Below are 16962 nucleotides of genomic sequence, written 5' to 3'. Positions count from 1 at the left end.
ACACTTGAAATCAGATATGAATGAGCAATAGTGTTGTCTGCCACTACCTGTTTTATTTAGAAAAGAGAGAATGGTACTTTTAACTATTTCCTTGGTTATATTAACACAATTAATACCCATATACATACAAACTATTATGTATAAAATAAGCTAAGGATATATTGTAGAACGTGGGGAATATAGCCAATATTTTATAATAACTAAAAAAATAATTCAGATTATAAATGCTAAGTTATGTATATTTTACCACAATAAAAATTAAGAAAAAAATATAAAGCCCATCTTTTATTATAATAATAGTACTCTAAAATTTTAAAATCAGGACACATTTTGAAAACTTGAATAACTTTTTTCATTTCTAATATTCTTAAACCTGACTTCCTTTTAACCTTGAACTAGTCTGGAAGTCTCCTCATATTAGAAATGTTCCATTTGGTGATTTACACATATTAATTTTGCACTGGGGAAACCTAAAGACTTACATGTTTAAACTGTCATTACCATGAATGAATACTTTTTGAGCACCAATAACACACTTACTGCTGGATAAAATAATTCATTCTTTCAATTATTCAAGAAATATGTATGCCTTAATCTGTTCTAGGCTCTGAAATAGAGCAGTGGGCAAAACAGTAAAAAAATCACTGCCTTCATGAATCTTCCATTGTAGTAGGGGGTACAATCAATCAATAAGCAAGTAAAACATATGTATTATGATCAATCTGACTATATGGTAATGTAAATATTTAGAAATAATATTTGTAATATGGTCAGAATAGTCTCAGCTTTCTATAAAGTTTCTTCAAATTTTTCTGTTAACAATAATAATGATCATAAGTAGCAACTATAAAATGCTTAACAGTTCTTAAAGTGCTTTAGCAAATGCCATACTATCTTGTCCTTTTGTCAGTTCTGTGAGGTAGATATCAACCCCATTTTACAAATGAGAGAACTGAGACATGGGTAGGTTGAGTTGTCCAAGTTTACACAGCTACTAAGTGCCAACGATATCTACTTGGAAGCTAGTATATCAGAGCTGTGTGCCTGGGCATTGCATATTAATTATTAAAAAGTAATTCTTGCAAGATGAAAAATGTTCTAGGGATGGTTGGTGGTGATGGTTGCACAACAATGTGACTGAACTAATGCCATTGAACTGTACATTTTAAAATGGTTAAAATGGTAAATATTATGTATATGTTACCACAGGTTTTTTAAAGTTCTTAAAGTAATTCTGAATTTAAACCTCTGGAATAGTAGAGTAGAAGTTCTCTTAATGATTCTTCACTTAGCCCACTTGTTGGATGACACTGTTCACTCGCTCTGTGTTGTAAGCACACTGATGTCTAAGGCACAACAAACATACTCTGCTGGTAGACTATTCTCTTCTACATCTGTGTATTTCAGCTCCTACCAGTTGTGTTATATATTTACCAAGGCAGATGTGTTTGTCCCAAAATTTTTTTATGCCAGTTATACTTATTGTACCTAATAATTATACTTATTATAATTAAGCATTACATACACCAATTAAATATGAGTATTTTTGAAATGTCTCAAGAAAGGCTAAAAATATTGCCATCAAATTACACATGGTCAAGCTAACAGTAAAAAATTAGAAAGGGTGGAAATTATAAAAACCTTGAAATATTAGGAGACAGGTTGCTTTGCAGGTGTCTCTAAGTTCTGAATCAACTTAAAAGAAGACAAAAATGTGTATCAAATAGCTGTGGCTTTTGCAAAAGAGAAGTGACCTTTCACTCAGTAAGCACGTTCAGAGAAACCCTTTGTTTTTCAACAGATTAACAGGTGAATATAAATTTATGTTTCAAGTAAAACAAAACTTTGTCTTTTTCCAGATATACAGCTATAATTTTATTTTTCTTTTGAAATGTGCCCCAAGGATTAGGCAATGAATCATTAGATATGACACCAAAAACATGAACAACAACAAAAATAGACAAATTGGACTTCATCAAAATTTAAAACTTTTGTCCATCAAAGGACAGTATCAAGAAAGTGAAAAAATATACAGAATAGGAGAAAATATTTGCAAATCATACATCTGATAAGGGTCTAGTATTCAGAATATATAAAGAACTCACAACTCAACAACAAAAAGACAAACAACCCCATTCAAAAATGGGCAAAAGAGTTGAATAGAATTTTCTCCAAAGAAGATATTCAAGTGATCAACAAACACATGAAAATATGTTCAATATCATTAGTCATTAGGGAAATGCAACCCGCTAGGATAGCTTTAATTAAAAAAAAAAAAAAAAGTAACACAAGAAAATGGAAGAGATCAGATTTGTGGTTACCAGAGATGTTGGGGGTGGAGGGGAGGGTGGACAACATAGTCAAGAGGTACAAATTTCCAGTTATAAGATAAATAATGTACAACACAAAGACAACAGTTAACACTGCTCTATGATATATGTGAAAGTTGCTGAGACAGTAAATCCTAAGTGTTCTTATCATAAGGAAAAAAAATTGTTTTTCTTTTATTTTGTATCTATAGGAGATGATGGAGGTTAATTAAACTTGTGGTAATCATTTCACAATAAATGTAAGTCAAATCATTATGCTGTATACCTTAAACCTATACAGTGCTGTATGTCAATTATATGTCAACAAAACTGGGGAACAGCAGAAAATAACTAGTATTGGCAAGAATGTGGAGGAATTGGAATCTTCATGCACTGTTGGTGGGAATACAAAGTGGTACAGCTGCTGTGGAAAACAGTTTGGCAGTCCTTCAAAAAGTTAAATAGAATTACCGTACAATACAGCAATTCCACTCCTAGCTATATCCCCAAAAGAACTGAAAACAGGTACTCAAAACACTTGTGCACAAATGTTCACAGTAGCTCTCTTCACAATAGCCAAAAGGTGGAAACAACGCAAATGTCCATCAATGGATGGATAAACAAACTGTGATAGATATATACAATGGAATACTACTCAGCCATGAAAGGAACAAAGCACTAATACATTCTACAATGTATTAGTACATTGTACACTTAGCATATGTACACAGCATAATGTGAAAAAAGCCAAACACAAAAGTCACATATTGTATGATTCCATTTATATGAAGTATCCAGAATGGGTAGATCCATAGAGATAGAAAACAAATTGTGGTTGCCAAGGGCTGGAGTGAGGGGCTGGGTGAGAATGGGGTATAACTGCTTAATGGGTATGGGGTTTTATTTTGGAGTCATGAAAATGTTTAGATACAGGTGGTAATTGCATAACATAGTGTATATATTACATACCACTGAAATGGTTGCTTTAAATGGATAACTTTATGTTATGTGAATTTCACCTCAATTTTAAAAATGCAATTCAAGATTGAAAATGTTTTTTTAATTAGTTCCTCATTTAACATCATTTTTTCATAACTAACCAACCACTTGTCACATCAGGTAAACGGACTTTTGCATGTTCTTTAAAACTTTCCAGGACTTCCCTGGTGGTCCAGTGGTAAAGAATCCACCTTTAAATGCAGGGGACTGGGTTCAATCCCTGTTCGGGGAACTAAGATCCCACATGCCATGAGGCAACTAAGCCCGTGCGCCACAACTACTGAGATTGCGCGCCTCAACGAGAGAGCCCACGTGCCGCAAACTACAGAGCCCATGTGTCCTGGAGCCCGCGCTCCACAACTAGACAGAGGCCCCAGCGCCTCAACGAAGAGACTGTGCACCGCAACGAAAGAGCCCTTGTGCCTCAGCCAAGATCCCGCGTGCCGTAACTAAGACCCAATGCAGCCAAAAAAATAAAGAAAATAAAGTTAAAAAAAAAAAAAGAACTTTCCTACATGCTCCTCTTGAGAAAGGGTTTATCACAATTTACCTCTCAGATATAAGCTAATTAGTCCACTTGCATATTTTCAGGCAGCTTGATTCTCATTATTCCACTACAGAAATATAAAAGTAATCTGAGTTCTTATTGTTGAAACCAAAGTAGAAATTTTTAAAAAGACTTTTCTGGAATCTCCCTTTGGCAAGTAGCAGCTGAGAATTAGGAGGGGAAAAGCTCAGAGTGTGATGGCTCTCCATATAACAACGTATACTTTTCTTCATCGTCCCAACCTGCACTGTCCAATACAGTAGCCACCAGGCCACATCTGGTAGTGAGCACTTGAAATGTGTCTGGAGTGACAGAAAACCTGAATTTTTAATTTTAATTAACTTAAATTTTAAAATTGATTCTTGGTTTAGTTATTAGACAATTTTTAAGTATGTTTAGAACAACTTGGGTGTTTGAAACTACTTGTTCTAACTGTAAATTTTATGAACTCTTTATACACATCAAATTCAAAGGCTTAGTTTAGAAAAAAAGAATGTGAAATATCTCAATTTGTAAAATGTCAATTATACATTGCAATGATATTATCTTGGGTATAATGGATTAAATAACACATTTTAAAAATTATTTTCACCATTTCTATTTTATTTTTTTCAAATGAAACTATTGCAAAATTTTTAAATTATGTATGTGGCTCATCTTACAATTCTGTTGGACAACCCTGTTTCTGACATTGTCAGTGGGGACCTCAGTCATTGGCATTCTGACTATTTAGGTTTGGGAAAACAGAAGAAAAGCAACTAGAATTTGGAATATGTCACAAAGCAAGAACTCCAAAGTGAGGTCATTTCCTACCCCCAGGCTTCCCATAATGCCTCCATCACAATGGCCTCGGTATCTGTGGGCAGCAAGCCAGATGCTTTTTGAGAGCATAAGGCAGGCATGGCTAATGTTTTCATGACTGGTATCATTCTTCTGGAAGCCCAAAGATGACCTTGGCAATGACATCTTGCCATTGCCTCAAGATAAACCACCCACCCACCCCAATCTGACATACTTTGCTGGCCTATGTAAAGGATTCCAGAAGTGGGCTAGATTCATGCCTAGAATTCATTCAAGAAATTGCAAAAATTCATAGGCTGATGGGTGAGGAACAAAGAGAAACAAAGAGAAACACGGAGAGAAAAACCACTCCCTCACAGAGGTCAGAGAAGTTTAACATGTAGCTGGTCTGAAGAGAAACTCTTCTGTCTGGATTGAGTGATTGGATCTTGTCCTCTAATCATACTTCTGACATTGGGGTATCCTCATTTCCCATCCTCTGTCCTCAGATACTGAGTGGGTGGGGATGTGTGGTCACAGCACAAACTTTACACCTCATTCTCAGAGGATGACAAAAACACTAAGACTATCTGAACATTTGCCATAGAGGCGATGAAATTCTGTCCTTGGCTTGCTTCTCATGGTTTGCAGGCTGGTCTCTTCTCTTGGGTTCTTTCTTTTACACACAGGTTAGAGGAAGCAAGAGTTTGATTTTAATAATAAGCCTTTATTTAAGACTGAAATGTGGGCCCTTAAAGACTCACAAAAATGAGGAAATATTTGCTAAATTTCAGTTAATAAGCATTTTCCCCAAATGAGATGCAAGGTATAATATTTTTTATTGTTTTGACATTATTATTTTTACTACATATATATGTAGGCACTCTAAGTACTTTACATGTATTTATTTATTCCTCACAGCTAATCTATGTGGTACGTACCATAATTATCACCATTTTATTGATGAGGAAACTGAAGCAAAGAGATTGGGTCAGTTGCCTGAGGTCTTACAGGTCTTGAATTCTGATGAAAACAGAATTCAGACTCAGGTCCATCTGACACCAAAGCTGTTTCCAAAAGTTTGAAAAGGGAAATAGGATTTTAGTCATTTTACTACAAGCTTTAAAAGCAAATATAGGGCTTCCCTGGTGGCGCAGTGGTTGCGCGTCCGCCTGCCGATGCAGGGGAACCAGGTTCGCGCCCCGGTCTGGGAGGATCCCACATGCCGCGGAGCGGCTGGGCCCGTGAGCCATGGCCGCTGAGCCTGCGCGTCCGGAGCCTGTGCTCCGCAACGGGAGAGGCCACAACAGAGGGAGGCCCGCAAACCACAAAAAAAAAAAAAAAAAAAAAAGCAAACATAATGACTGGAGATGTGGTCAAAGGCACCCTTTTTTTTTTAAAACTGACATAGTTTTAATAAAACTTTAAAAAGATATTTTTCAGACGAGGGCTGTAAGGATGTGTCTAAGTTTGAAAAAATTTTAAGCACCTGGATTCTTAGGAGCTTATGTTTCAAAGTTCACCAAACTTGAAAGTCATCTGCTCCTTAATAAGTGCTGCCAATATGGAATAAGAAAAAATACTTTAAACAGAAAATCCCCCTGTGTTTGGTGAACAGAGCGGTATTGTTTGTTTTTTCGAAAGGGACAGGAGATGGGGGTAGAGGTGGGAGTGTTTGTTTTTATGAGGTCTGCTTTGAAAAGCTCTTCTGAGGCCTTCCCAGGAGCAGCCAAGTGGGAGTGCTGGGGTTTGATACAATACCTGCTGGGTAAGTATGGGCCTGTCTCAGCTGCAAGTAATTTACACTCTCAGGATTCTCTCCAAAGAGGACCTTAGACCAAAGCAAGCTGAGAAAATCATATATTGGATTTCTAATTGCTACAGGGCTCTGGTAGGAACAAAAATATTTTTAGGTCTAAGTTTCTTAAGGCAGTGGGCTAACTGAATCTGAGAAGAACTGGGGATTTTACCCATTTGGTGGGAAGATTTATGCCATCTGAGGGGTAGATTCTAGAGAAGGCTGGGAAAATTATCCGAAAGCATTCTCTGAATTGCGTCTTAGCTATTGGCAATGTAGGTGCTACTCAGAGCCTTCTCCAGTCATTCTTCTGTTAATTTGCCCTCCGAGAGGATCTGAGAATTTGCTAGGCTGCCCCTGTCCTCCTCCTCAACTGAATTCTCCCAGATCCTCCAGAAAGAGTAAGGATGCTGATGCTGTAGTTGTGGGCCTTTCACACAATCACTGGCCGCCACATCCCAGACAGATGGAGGCCTCTGGTTTCTGAGCACCTGTATCAGGCGGTATGAACTGGAGAATCAAACTCCAGGAACATCTCAACTGCCAAAGTTTCACCTTTCCAATGACAATATTGCCACAGGGATTTATACCCCAGTACAAAGCTGCAGCAATAAATTAGTAAATCATTCCTTAGTTCTTCCCTAGCCTCAATGAAAACTGAAAATCAACAAGTAAGATAAATATCTGTATTTGTTTAAAAATACTGTCACCATCAGAGGTTTCTCTTTTAACTTTAGCTTTTTCTTTGTGTAGGCAATACATTCACATTCTTAAATAATCAAAATGCTATTGAAAGGTATGCATTGAAATTCTCACTCTCACCCTGTCCCCACTCACCTCATAGCCCCACCTCCATTCCCCATAGGTAACCACTTTTTAAATTTCTGTGTACTCTAACGGGGCACCTCTCTAAAAGAGATACCTGCCCAGTGTCTCTTTAGGCATGCATAAACAAAATCAAATATATAGTTTTATTACTTCTCTCCCTTTATTATACAACAGGTAGCATACTACAAACACTGTTCTGTATCTTGCCTTTTTTTTCACTTAATGCATCCTAAAGCTTTCTCCTTCTCAGCACATGGTAAGCTTCCTTATTCTATGTTGTTGTTGTTGTTACAGCTGCTTACTATTCCATTATATGCCACACTTTATTTGGATTGTTCAGTCTTTTGCTTTTAAAAACAATGCAATCAAGGGTTTGTGACCAGATATTTCTGGATCAAACTTTGTTCCTCTATTCACTGGAAATCCCACAGGCATGTATATGGCAGTCCAAGGAGTGTACACTAGACTTACAGAAGGGTAGAGATAGAAGAGGCTTTGGATCTCATCTAATCCAACCCGCTGTTTTAAGAAAGAGGAAACCAAATCTCAATGAAGTGACTTACCGAAGATTACAGAGTGGTTGGTCTGGGACCAGAGCCCAGGCTTCCTGGTTCCCAGCCTGAAGTTTTCCCTGCTAGATCACACTGCTGGGTGCTGTGTGTGTGTGTGTGTGTGTGTGTGTGTGTGTGAGTGTATTGCTCCTCCAGGAGTATAAAACTCATTGGATACAAAGTTGAACATGATAAGAGCCAGAAGAGAGCTACAAAGCCCTGAGGGGATTCCTTCAAAGAGGAAGATACCAGGTTAGGGGAAGTCTGGAAAGGCTTCATCAAGAAGGTAGCATTCATGGTTGGGCCTGGAAGAATGCATAGGATTTTACCAGGTTGAACAGGTGAAGAAGGACATTCCAGGTGAAGAGGTCAGCAAGAGCAAAGACATGGACACGGGAAAGCATCAGGTATCTTTGTGTAGCCAAGAGCCAGGTGTGTCTAGAGTATAGTGTATGATTAGAAAATAAAGCTACTAGTAGCTTTAATGAGATTATTGAGCATTTACCTTATGCCAGATGTTATTCTGAGTGCTTTATCAATATTATCCTTTAATCTTCACGACCCTATGAAGCAGTTACCATTATTAGCCCCATTTTCCAGGTGGGAACACTTGGGCACAGAGAAGGTAGGTCACTGGGCTTAAGTCCCACAGCTAGTAAGTTTACATTCTAGAGAGTCTGGCTTTAAAAGAGTGTTAGCACTTCTCCCTGTTACTGGGAGATGAGACTGGAAAAAGAAAGTGGTCACATTAGAGAGGATGTTGGAACACTTGGTGAGACACAGAAAGATTTATACTACCGTGGATTGCAAAGGGAAGGAGGCAAGTCTTTATTGAGTATATACTATGTCTTCAAAATATGATGAGAGATAGATTTATTTTCTTTTTTTAATTAACTTTTTTATTAATTTAAAAAAAGGAAAGATCTTGGGGAGCCAGCAATGCTACCGAAACGTAGGGTTAGAGGCCTACCTAGAGAAAGACACTGGTATTGGCAGAGAGATATTGAGGAACTGTGAGTTTAAAGTCTGAGATCTAAAAAGAAAGAGTAGACTAGCCAGTGGTCACCCTCCCAGCCCCTGCTTGACATCTGCTTCAGTTCATTCCAGGAGGAAAGAGAAGGGCAGGGAGCTAGGGAGCATCTCAGCAAAGCCAGCTTCAGCTTTGGTAATCTCACCTACCTACCATACTTAAGGAGTTCCAGGTTAAGAGTTTAAAAGCATATGGCACCTAGGCTGTCATTCAGAAGGGATCACATTCCAAGCCCAAGAAAACTCCTACCTCAGGTCTGAGAGTGTTCAGGGCTTCAGCTGAGCTCCTCTGGCTAACGAGTAGTCACTTGGTCAGTCCTGCTGCCTTGACCCCATCTCCAGGAGGGGCTACAGCCAGAGGGAGTAGAGGGAGTCCAGCGCCCAAGCCTTTTGAGGCACTATTAGATAGGGAAAGGAGGGGCCCTGGGGTCACTGATTCTAGGAGGGAAACTGGTAGGGGCAGCATCTCTTCTGGGCTGGACAGAGTGAAGCTTGGACATACAGCAGAACCATTTCTATTGGAGCTACAAGCCCCTAGAATTGCTCCACAGCCTGTCTTGGTTTCCCTTGAATCTGATCTGCTCCTGAACTGCAGCTGTCATGGCCAGTCCATCTCCAACCCCCATCTCCCTAGAGCCAATGTGAGTCAGGTGGACAAAATTCATTGGTTCCCCAATCATGGCCCGGTCAAGCCGCCTACTCTTCTTCTTTATCTGGGGTTTCCCTACCACGCAGCAGCCCAGTTTGTGCCAAAACTCACTCATCCCCTGACGGTTACAGTTTCACTCTGCCTGAGGCCCCAGAGGGCTCTTACTCTGGTGCCTTGACCGCCCGCTCCTCACTCCCCTCAGGTGTAACAGCATCCTAGGTTTACTCAGCTGGACAGGTATAGAGAAAGTAGAGTCTCTGGAGCCCTTGGCTGAGCAGTGAAGGTCAGCGTCTCAGACCCTGAGAGACTAGCAAGGTCAGAGAGTGGGGTGGGCAGGCAGGCACAAGATTATGTCTTCCACAGACTTGGAACCCTGCTCTACTACGGCATTGAGGCGACTGGCGGCAGCTGGTGTGTGGGGGGGTCCCGCTTGGGGCCCACCAGTGTGGGCTTTCCAGGCTCGCTCCTCGGCGGGGTGGTGAAGCCAAGGGCCAGCTGGCAGAGCTAGATTTCTTTTCTACATAATTCAGATGAGGAAACCAGGAATCTGAGAGGGTAAGTGACTTACCCAAATTCTCAAAGCTGTCAAGTGTCAAAGAAAGCCTTTGAGGACCTGTGTCTGAGCGAAAGCTAGTGTTCTTGCTTATCTAAATGTAGCCCACAGAATGCACGGCCTAGAGGGGAATGGAGTTCCGTGGTGAAGCTGGCTTGGGAAATGCTCAGATAATCCAAAACAGACCTTAATTTAATTGCAGATTTTCTCAGACTTTAATAGGCTACCATGCTTCATAAGGTGGACGTCTCACATTTCCAAAGCTAGTTTTATCATGATACCCTCCTTTCCCACCACCCCCAAGCCCTTTGTTCAAGTCACATTCAGTGGAGAGAGTGCTGGGAGGATACTAGTTTGGGAAAGCCTACACAGACCATACTGGAGAAAGGAAGGAAAGGTGTGTTTACTGATCACCTGGGTGTGTGGCCACTCTTTACAAATACAAACAAAGGGCACTTGAATCTTACTTCCTGAGAACTACACAGAAAATACATTATCTAAACTTCCACATCTCGGAATGCTGGCGTGTTTTGTTTTTTGTTTTTGTCTTTGTTTAATTTTTGATCCCTAAAACAAGTAAATTGTCTTTGTTTGTTTTAGGGATCAGAATGGAAAAACCTGATTTGATTTCTATGATAGAATCTCCTAATTCCTAGTCTAGTTCTCTCATACCCTAAGGTTAAGATGTTGGGATGTCAAAACCCAAAAATATATGTAGGTCATGCTTGATTGGATTATGCCTGTAAACTTAATTTGTATTTAGCTGGTGGTTTAATATATAATCCAGTGTTGCTATCATATCACTATAAAAGACAGCATGGGGGCTTCCCTGGTGGCGCAGTGGTTGCGCGTCCGCCTGCCGATGCAGGGGAACCGGGTTCGCGCCCCGGTCTGGGAGGATCCCACATGCCGCGGAGCGGCTGGGCCCGTGAGCCATGGCCGCTGAGCCTGCGCGTCCGGAGCCTGTGCTCCGCAACGGGAGAGGCCACAACAAAGGGAGGCCCGCATACCACAAAAAAAAAAAAAAAAAAAAAAAAAGACAGCATGTCCAAAAAAGAATACCTTTACCCTCTCCCTTCCGAAAATCGTCATAAAGTGTAAAACTTATACCCAGCATGACTGAACCAAGTAAAACCTTAGGCATTAAGAAAGGATTCTGGGGCTTCCCTGGTGTTGCAGTGGTTAAGAATCCACCTGCCAATGCAGGCAACACGGGTTCGATCCCTGCCCCAGGAAGATCCCACATGCCGCAGAGCAACTAAGCCCACGAACCACAGCTACTGAGACCACGTGCCACAACTACTGAAGCCTGCGTGCCTAGAGCCGGAGCTCCGCAACGAGAAGCCACCGCAATGAAGAGTAGCCCCTGCTCGCCGCAACTAGAGAAAGCCCGCGTGCAGCAACGAAGACCCAACGCAGCCAAAAAATAAAATAAATTTTAAAAAAAGAAAGGATTCTGTAAATCTTAAACACTGTGTGAAAATAATACTCTTTGGCTACAAATTCTGCCTGTCAAAGGACTTTTCTCAGGCAGTTTTTATTACATTTGGTAAGTTGGGTGGAACTTCCTTTTCAACTCTGGTAGTATTTTAAGAATTTGGGGGAGGATTATTGGAATGACCAGAAATGCTATTGGTGGTGGTTTTAATTACTCAATAAGATGACCTAATTTTAAGAATGAAAGGGCTACTTAATAACACTTGTTCTTATTTAGAGAGCCGGTGTGTGGGTGAGGCCTCCAAATTTTGCAAAAACTTCTAGAATCACTTGTAGTGTTATTTCATAGTCTGGGGAATGTTCTGTAGTGATCCCTTTTAAGCAGATTGGAAAATAGAATAGGAACATTGAGGATAATGCTAACTGCAACAAAATACAGATCCATCCCTCAACTAATTAATTACCAATATAAATATCTTCTTTCTTTTGGATACCATATAACATGTACGTATGCAATGGAATGTTTCTCAGTATAGGAAATTGGGATCCCCAGCCCCCAAGAAACATACCTGCTTTGTGAAAATCTCCTCGTCTTAGGAATCATGGGAATTGGAATTCTGTCCAATTCTGGTGACTTCTCAGTTTATGGAGGTGGGTAGGAATTCTGTTTTCAAGATCTTGGGTGAAAGGAAACTTGCAGTGGGCATCCTGAATTGTAACCTTGGCACCCCCCTCCCTGTGAGCTCAGACAAATGGCTTCATCTCTTGCACCTGTTTTTTTTTTTTAATCTCCCAATTTCTATTCTCGTTCTTTTGTATCCAGAGGTACATGTCATCTGAAGCCTTATGCACTTTGCATAGTAAATCAGGAACAAATCCAGGAGGGAGAATGAGACAGAGCGACAATTACCTGGTTAGTGGCACTAAGTTTCTGCATAAATTTTGTGCTAGGCTTGATGAACCTATGGTAATGTATGATGTTTCATGTGCTGCACCGTGTCTTACACATTTATACATTTTCTCCTGGCTCCTGGGAAACTGAATTCTCTGTGGAACATTCCATGAATGATCATCAGCGTTACATTCTACTAAAATAACTGGGACCTATTTCTAAACCACAGGAAATTGTTCTTGCTCAGGATACAGTTTGAATAAGTAATTTAGAAAATGGAAAACACTGTCAGTCATCCATATGTTTTCTCTATCTACTACTTTCCAAACTGGCCTTGAGTGTTCCTATCCCTATACCTTTGCTCATGCTGTTCTCAAAGCTAAGAATACCCTCCCCACTTTTCCAAATCCTCTTCTCCTTTAAGGTTCAACTCAAATGCCACTTTTTTGGGTAGAAATTTCTGTACCTTTTTGACATGGCCCCTCACCGCCATAACCCAGGGATCTCTTTTTCCTTGCAATTGTGATTCACTTCTAGCCCCTAACACTTAGCACTTAAGTGCTCCCCTATTGTTCTCTCCTTTTTAAAAAAATAAATTTATATATTTATTGATTGATTTTTGGCTGCGTTGGGTCTTCATTGCTGCGTGTGGGCTTTCTCTAGTTGCGGTGAGTGGGGGCTACTCCTGGTTGCGGTGCGCAGGCTTCTCACTGTGGTGGCTTCTCTTGTTGCAGAGCACAGGTTCTAGGCATGCGGGCTTCAGTAGTTGTGGCACTCGGTCTCAGTAGTTGTGGCGCTCGGGCTCAGTAGTTGTGGCTCTCGGGCTTAGTTGCTCTGCAGCATGTGGGATCTTCCCCGACCAGGGCTCAGACCCATGTCCCCTGCACTGGCAGGTGGATTCTTAACCACTGTGTCACCAGGGAAGTACTGTTCTCTCCTTTTTGCCATTAGATAAAACTGGGATTTTCAGAGAGACTGTAAACTCCTTGAGAAGAGGGTCCTACATGAATAACCAAGAAAGCATCTAACACAGAGGTGAGAACATGGACAGCACTCAGTGCTGTTGGTAAGGTGGTGGTTTTCAAGTGATCTAAAGCCAAGTGAAAGAAGATCACAGAAACCCTATGTGCAAAATAAACAAAGGTTGACCTACTGTGGTAGAAGTTGTGGTAAAGGTAGGTACACTGGCATCCCGTCAGCTGGACCCTACTCTCTACCCTCTTCTGAGCAGGCCCTGGAGCACCCCCAGGGTGCAGGCTCCCTTTGTCCCCTGCCCTGATGGTGCCCTGTGTTCTCAGGCTTCCATGCTGGGAACCTCACCTTCCCTAGAACCCAAGCTTCCTCCGTTCCATTCTCTCCAGGCTTAAGCATAAATGTCTCTTAGTTGAGCTGTTAAAATGTCTCATTAGGGCTTCCCTGGTGGTGCAGTGGTTGAGAATCTGCCTGCCAATGCAGGGACACGAGTTCGAGCCCTGGTCTGGGAAGATCCCACATGCCGCGGAGCAACTGGGCCCGTGAGCCACAACTACTGAGCCTGCGCATCTGGAGCCTGTGCTCCACAGCAAGAGAGGCCGCGACAGTGAAAGGCCCACGCACCGCGATGAAGAGTGGCCCCCGCTTGCCACAACTAGAGAAAGCCCTCGCACAGAAACAAAGACCCAACACAGCCAAAAAAAAAAAAAGTCTCGTTAGCTGTGTGCTAATGCTACCCACCCTCTCCAAAACAAGTGCATTCTCACAGTTTTTCTAAACAGAACACCTTGGCCTGACCCATGGATCCCCAGCCAGTCAGTTGGAGAACTCAGTGTAGCTGATCATGGTGCAGTCCCTGTGGCCATATTCCCCGCTTCCTACTGCTCCAGCAAATTCCAGTAGAAATGCCTGCAGGAGTGAAATTCTGGGGTTCCTTTCAACTCAACCTTCCTGTCAACACAAACACACTCTTCCCCATAAGCAAACATTTCCTTGTTCCTTCATGCTCCCAGTTAATTGCAAGGAAACAGAGTAAACAAATTTTTTGATGGAACTTTGTCTTTTTTTTTTTTTTTTTTTTTTTGTGGTACGTGGGCCTTTCACTGTTGTGGCCTCTCCCTTTGCGGAGCACAGGCTCTGGACGCGCAGGCTCAGCGGCCATGACTCACGGGCCCAGCCGCTCCACGGCATGTGGGATCTTCCCGGACCAGGGCACGAACCCACGTCTCCTGCATCGGCAGGCGGACTCTCAACCACTGCACCACCAGGGAAGCCTGATGGAACTTTGGATGGCACAAGACACATCCCATTCAGAGCAGTAAGAACTGAGTGCGAAGTGGCTGCACCACCCACTCTTTGACCCTGGCATCACTCCAACCCATCCCACCTCAGCACTGTGTGGACTCCTCCAAGATCGACCCCCTTGGCTGCCTGCTATCCTGGGCTTCACGCTTGCATTCTTGCTCCTCCCTTGATTTGATTATTGGGGCAACAATGCGTTTATTCTTGACTTTACATCCTGCTGATCTCCTTTTACGTGGGGATCCACTTTTCACTCCAGACCCTAATGCAGGCCCTGGTGCTCTTACTATTGTTCACTGACCAGTGGCTCTTCTGGGTCCACATGATCCTGGTTGCTTCAAGACACCAGGCCCTGACAGCCACAAATGGTGAGCTGTATATGCCAGCTAGACTCTGGGACTGTTTTCCAAGACACCTTGCCTGGCTCTAAACTGTCTGTCCTATGAGCCCATCTCCATTCAGTCCCAAACTGAGCAACCCCAATCTCAGTAGCCTCCTGACCTGACCTCGTATGTGTTCTTCCAGCTATTTGACTTGGGCTTCCCTCTACAGACATTAGCCTTGTTCACCTTTGTGCTCTGTGTCCTCTAGAGCCCTTTGCCTGCCCCACCCCCAGTACCTGCCCCACTACAAGAAGTCACACTCTCACCGTCACCGTTATAGGACAGTCCACTGGCCCCTGAGGAATCAGCATGAGCCAGTCAGAGAAATCATTTTACAAACAGGGGGTTTTGATTTCCTTAAATTCACCGTGTAGGGCAGGAGTTATTCTCAGAAGGAAATATAAAATAGGGGATGTAAATCTAGAGTCTTAGTCCAGTCAAGAAGGAGGTACAGAACTTTTATAAGGGATAAATGATTTACTGTCTCTCCTACCATTCTACCAGATAGGGTGAGACCTGCTGGGAATGTTGTGAGGGAGGTGTTTATCAGGAGGATAGTAAAGGACTTAGGACTCTTTTGTTATCTACCTTCCATAAGCAGGCACTTTTCTCTTTTGTATTTCTTAGGGAGAAAAAAAGTGTTGGCTTGAACTCCTCGTGCTTTTTTAAAAAAAATTAATGTATTTATTTACTTTTGGCTGCATTGGATCTTTGCAAAGATATTTCTCTAGTTGCGGTGGGCGGGGGCTACTTTTCATTGTGGTGTGTGGGCTTCTCATTGCGGTGGCTTCTCCTGTTGCAGAGCTCAGGCTCTAGGTGAGTGGGCTTCAGTAGTTGTGGCATTCGGGGTCAGTAGTTGTGGTTCATGGGCTCTAGGGTGCAGGCTCAGTAGTTGTGGCACACAGGCTTAGTTGCTCTGCGGCATGTGGGATCTTCCCAGACCGGGGATCGAACCCGTGTCCCCTGCATTGGCAGGCGGTTTCTCAACCACCGCACCACAAGGGATTTCTTCCTCATGCTTTCTTATGTAATAAAAAAGTCAAGCAAATGGCATGTCTTAGTTCGACTTGGATTCACAGCCTGCCTGCATTATCACAAGTGCTAAGAGGTGGAGGCTCTGTGTGCCTTGAGGATTATCATGCTTTTTTTTTTTCCAGTGTTAAGCCTTTTTCCATGCAGAAGGGGCACATCTCAGGACAGGCCATTATGATGCCTAGTCCCTTGTTGATGTTTCAGCTAGCGTTAAATAAGTCTTTAGGGTTTTATTGTAAGGGTACTAAATTTGAAGGCAAGATTTCCAAAACCAGTTTTCCTTTAACTGACTGTGGGTACTGACTGTAGCCCAACTGGGTCCCTTTTGCTCATCTGTAAAATCATGAGGGTTGAGCCCATGCAACCTGAAAGAAACCCTCCAGTTCTGAAATTCCCCAACTTCATAATAAATCCTAGTTGGCATCTAGGCACTAATTGCAAATCTATAAACCAGCTAAGATACTCTAGAATTGAATCTATTGGTATCCATCAGCAATAATAGTAATAATTATAGTTTTAGCTACAATAAGAAGTCATCTTCCTTTTTTATGAGGTAATCCATGGGACCACCTAGCATCGATAGGCTATCAATACATTTCAGTTAAAGAGGCATTTCGTATACTAATATTTCCCAAAATATAATTCTAGAAATCCTATTCTTTCACCTAGATTCACCGAGGCAATTGTGTTCTACAAGGTCCTTTATAATGTTTTTTATGTGTGCAGGATCCAAAGATCACACATTGCTAGTTATTAGTTCTCTTTAGTTATTCTTAATCTAGAACAGTCTCTTCCCATTTTTCATAACATTGGTAAATTTGAGGAGTCTGGGTTGATTGTACTGTAGAATATTACATAATCTGAATTTACGGGATTGTTTCCTCATGTTGAGATTCAGATT

General features: G+C 41.8%; 1 protein-coding gene across 1 annotated transcript; it reads right to left on the bottom strand.

Moving 5' to 3' along the window:
• Positions 1-9365: 9365 nt before the first annotated feature.
• On the bottom strand, positions 9366-9605 carry LOC102989548 (CDC42 small effector protein 1-like). Its single transcript, XM_055089210.1, has one exon. It carries the CDS (start codon positions 9603-9605, stop codon positions 9366-9368), a length of 240 nt encoding a protein of 79 aa, XP_054945185.1.
• Positions 9606-16962: the final 7357 nt, after the last annotated feature.

This window comes from Physeter macrocephalus, chromosome 12, assembly GCF_002837175.3.
Source record: "Physeter macrocephalus isolate SW-GA chromosome 12, ASM283717v5, whole genome shotgun sequence".
NCBI classification, from domain to species: Eukaryota; Metazoa; Chordata; class Mammalia; order Artiodactyla; family Physeteridae; genus Physeter; species Physeter macrocephalus.
The sequence above is the reverse complement of the archived record's forward strand: the minus strand, read 5'-3'. Positions and strand labels throughout refer to the sequence as shown.

Bases quoted from the DNA above. Each gene is read 5' to 3' on its own strand.
- LOC102989548 (XM_055089210.1), bottom strand. From the start codon at position 9,605: ATGAGTGAGTTTTGGCACAAACTGGGCTGCTGCGTGGTAGGGAAACCC.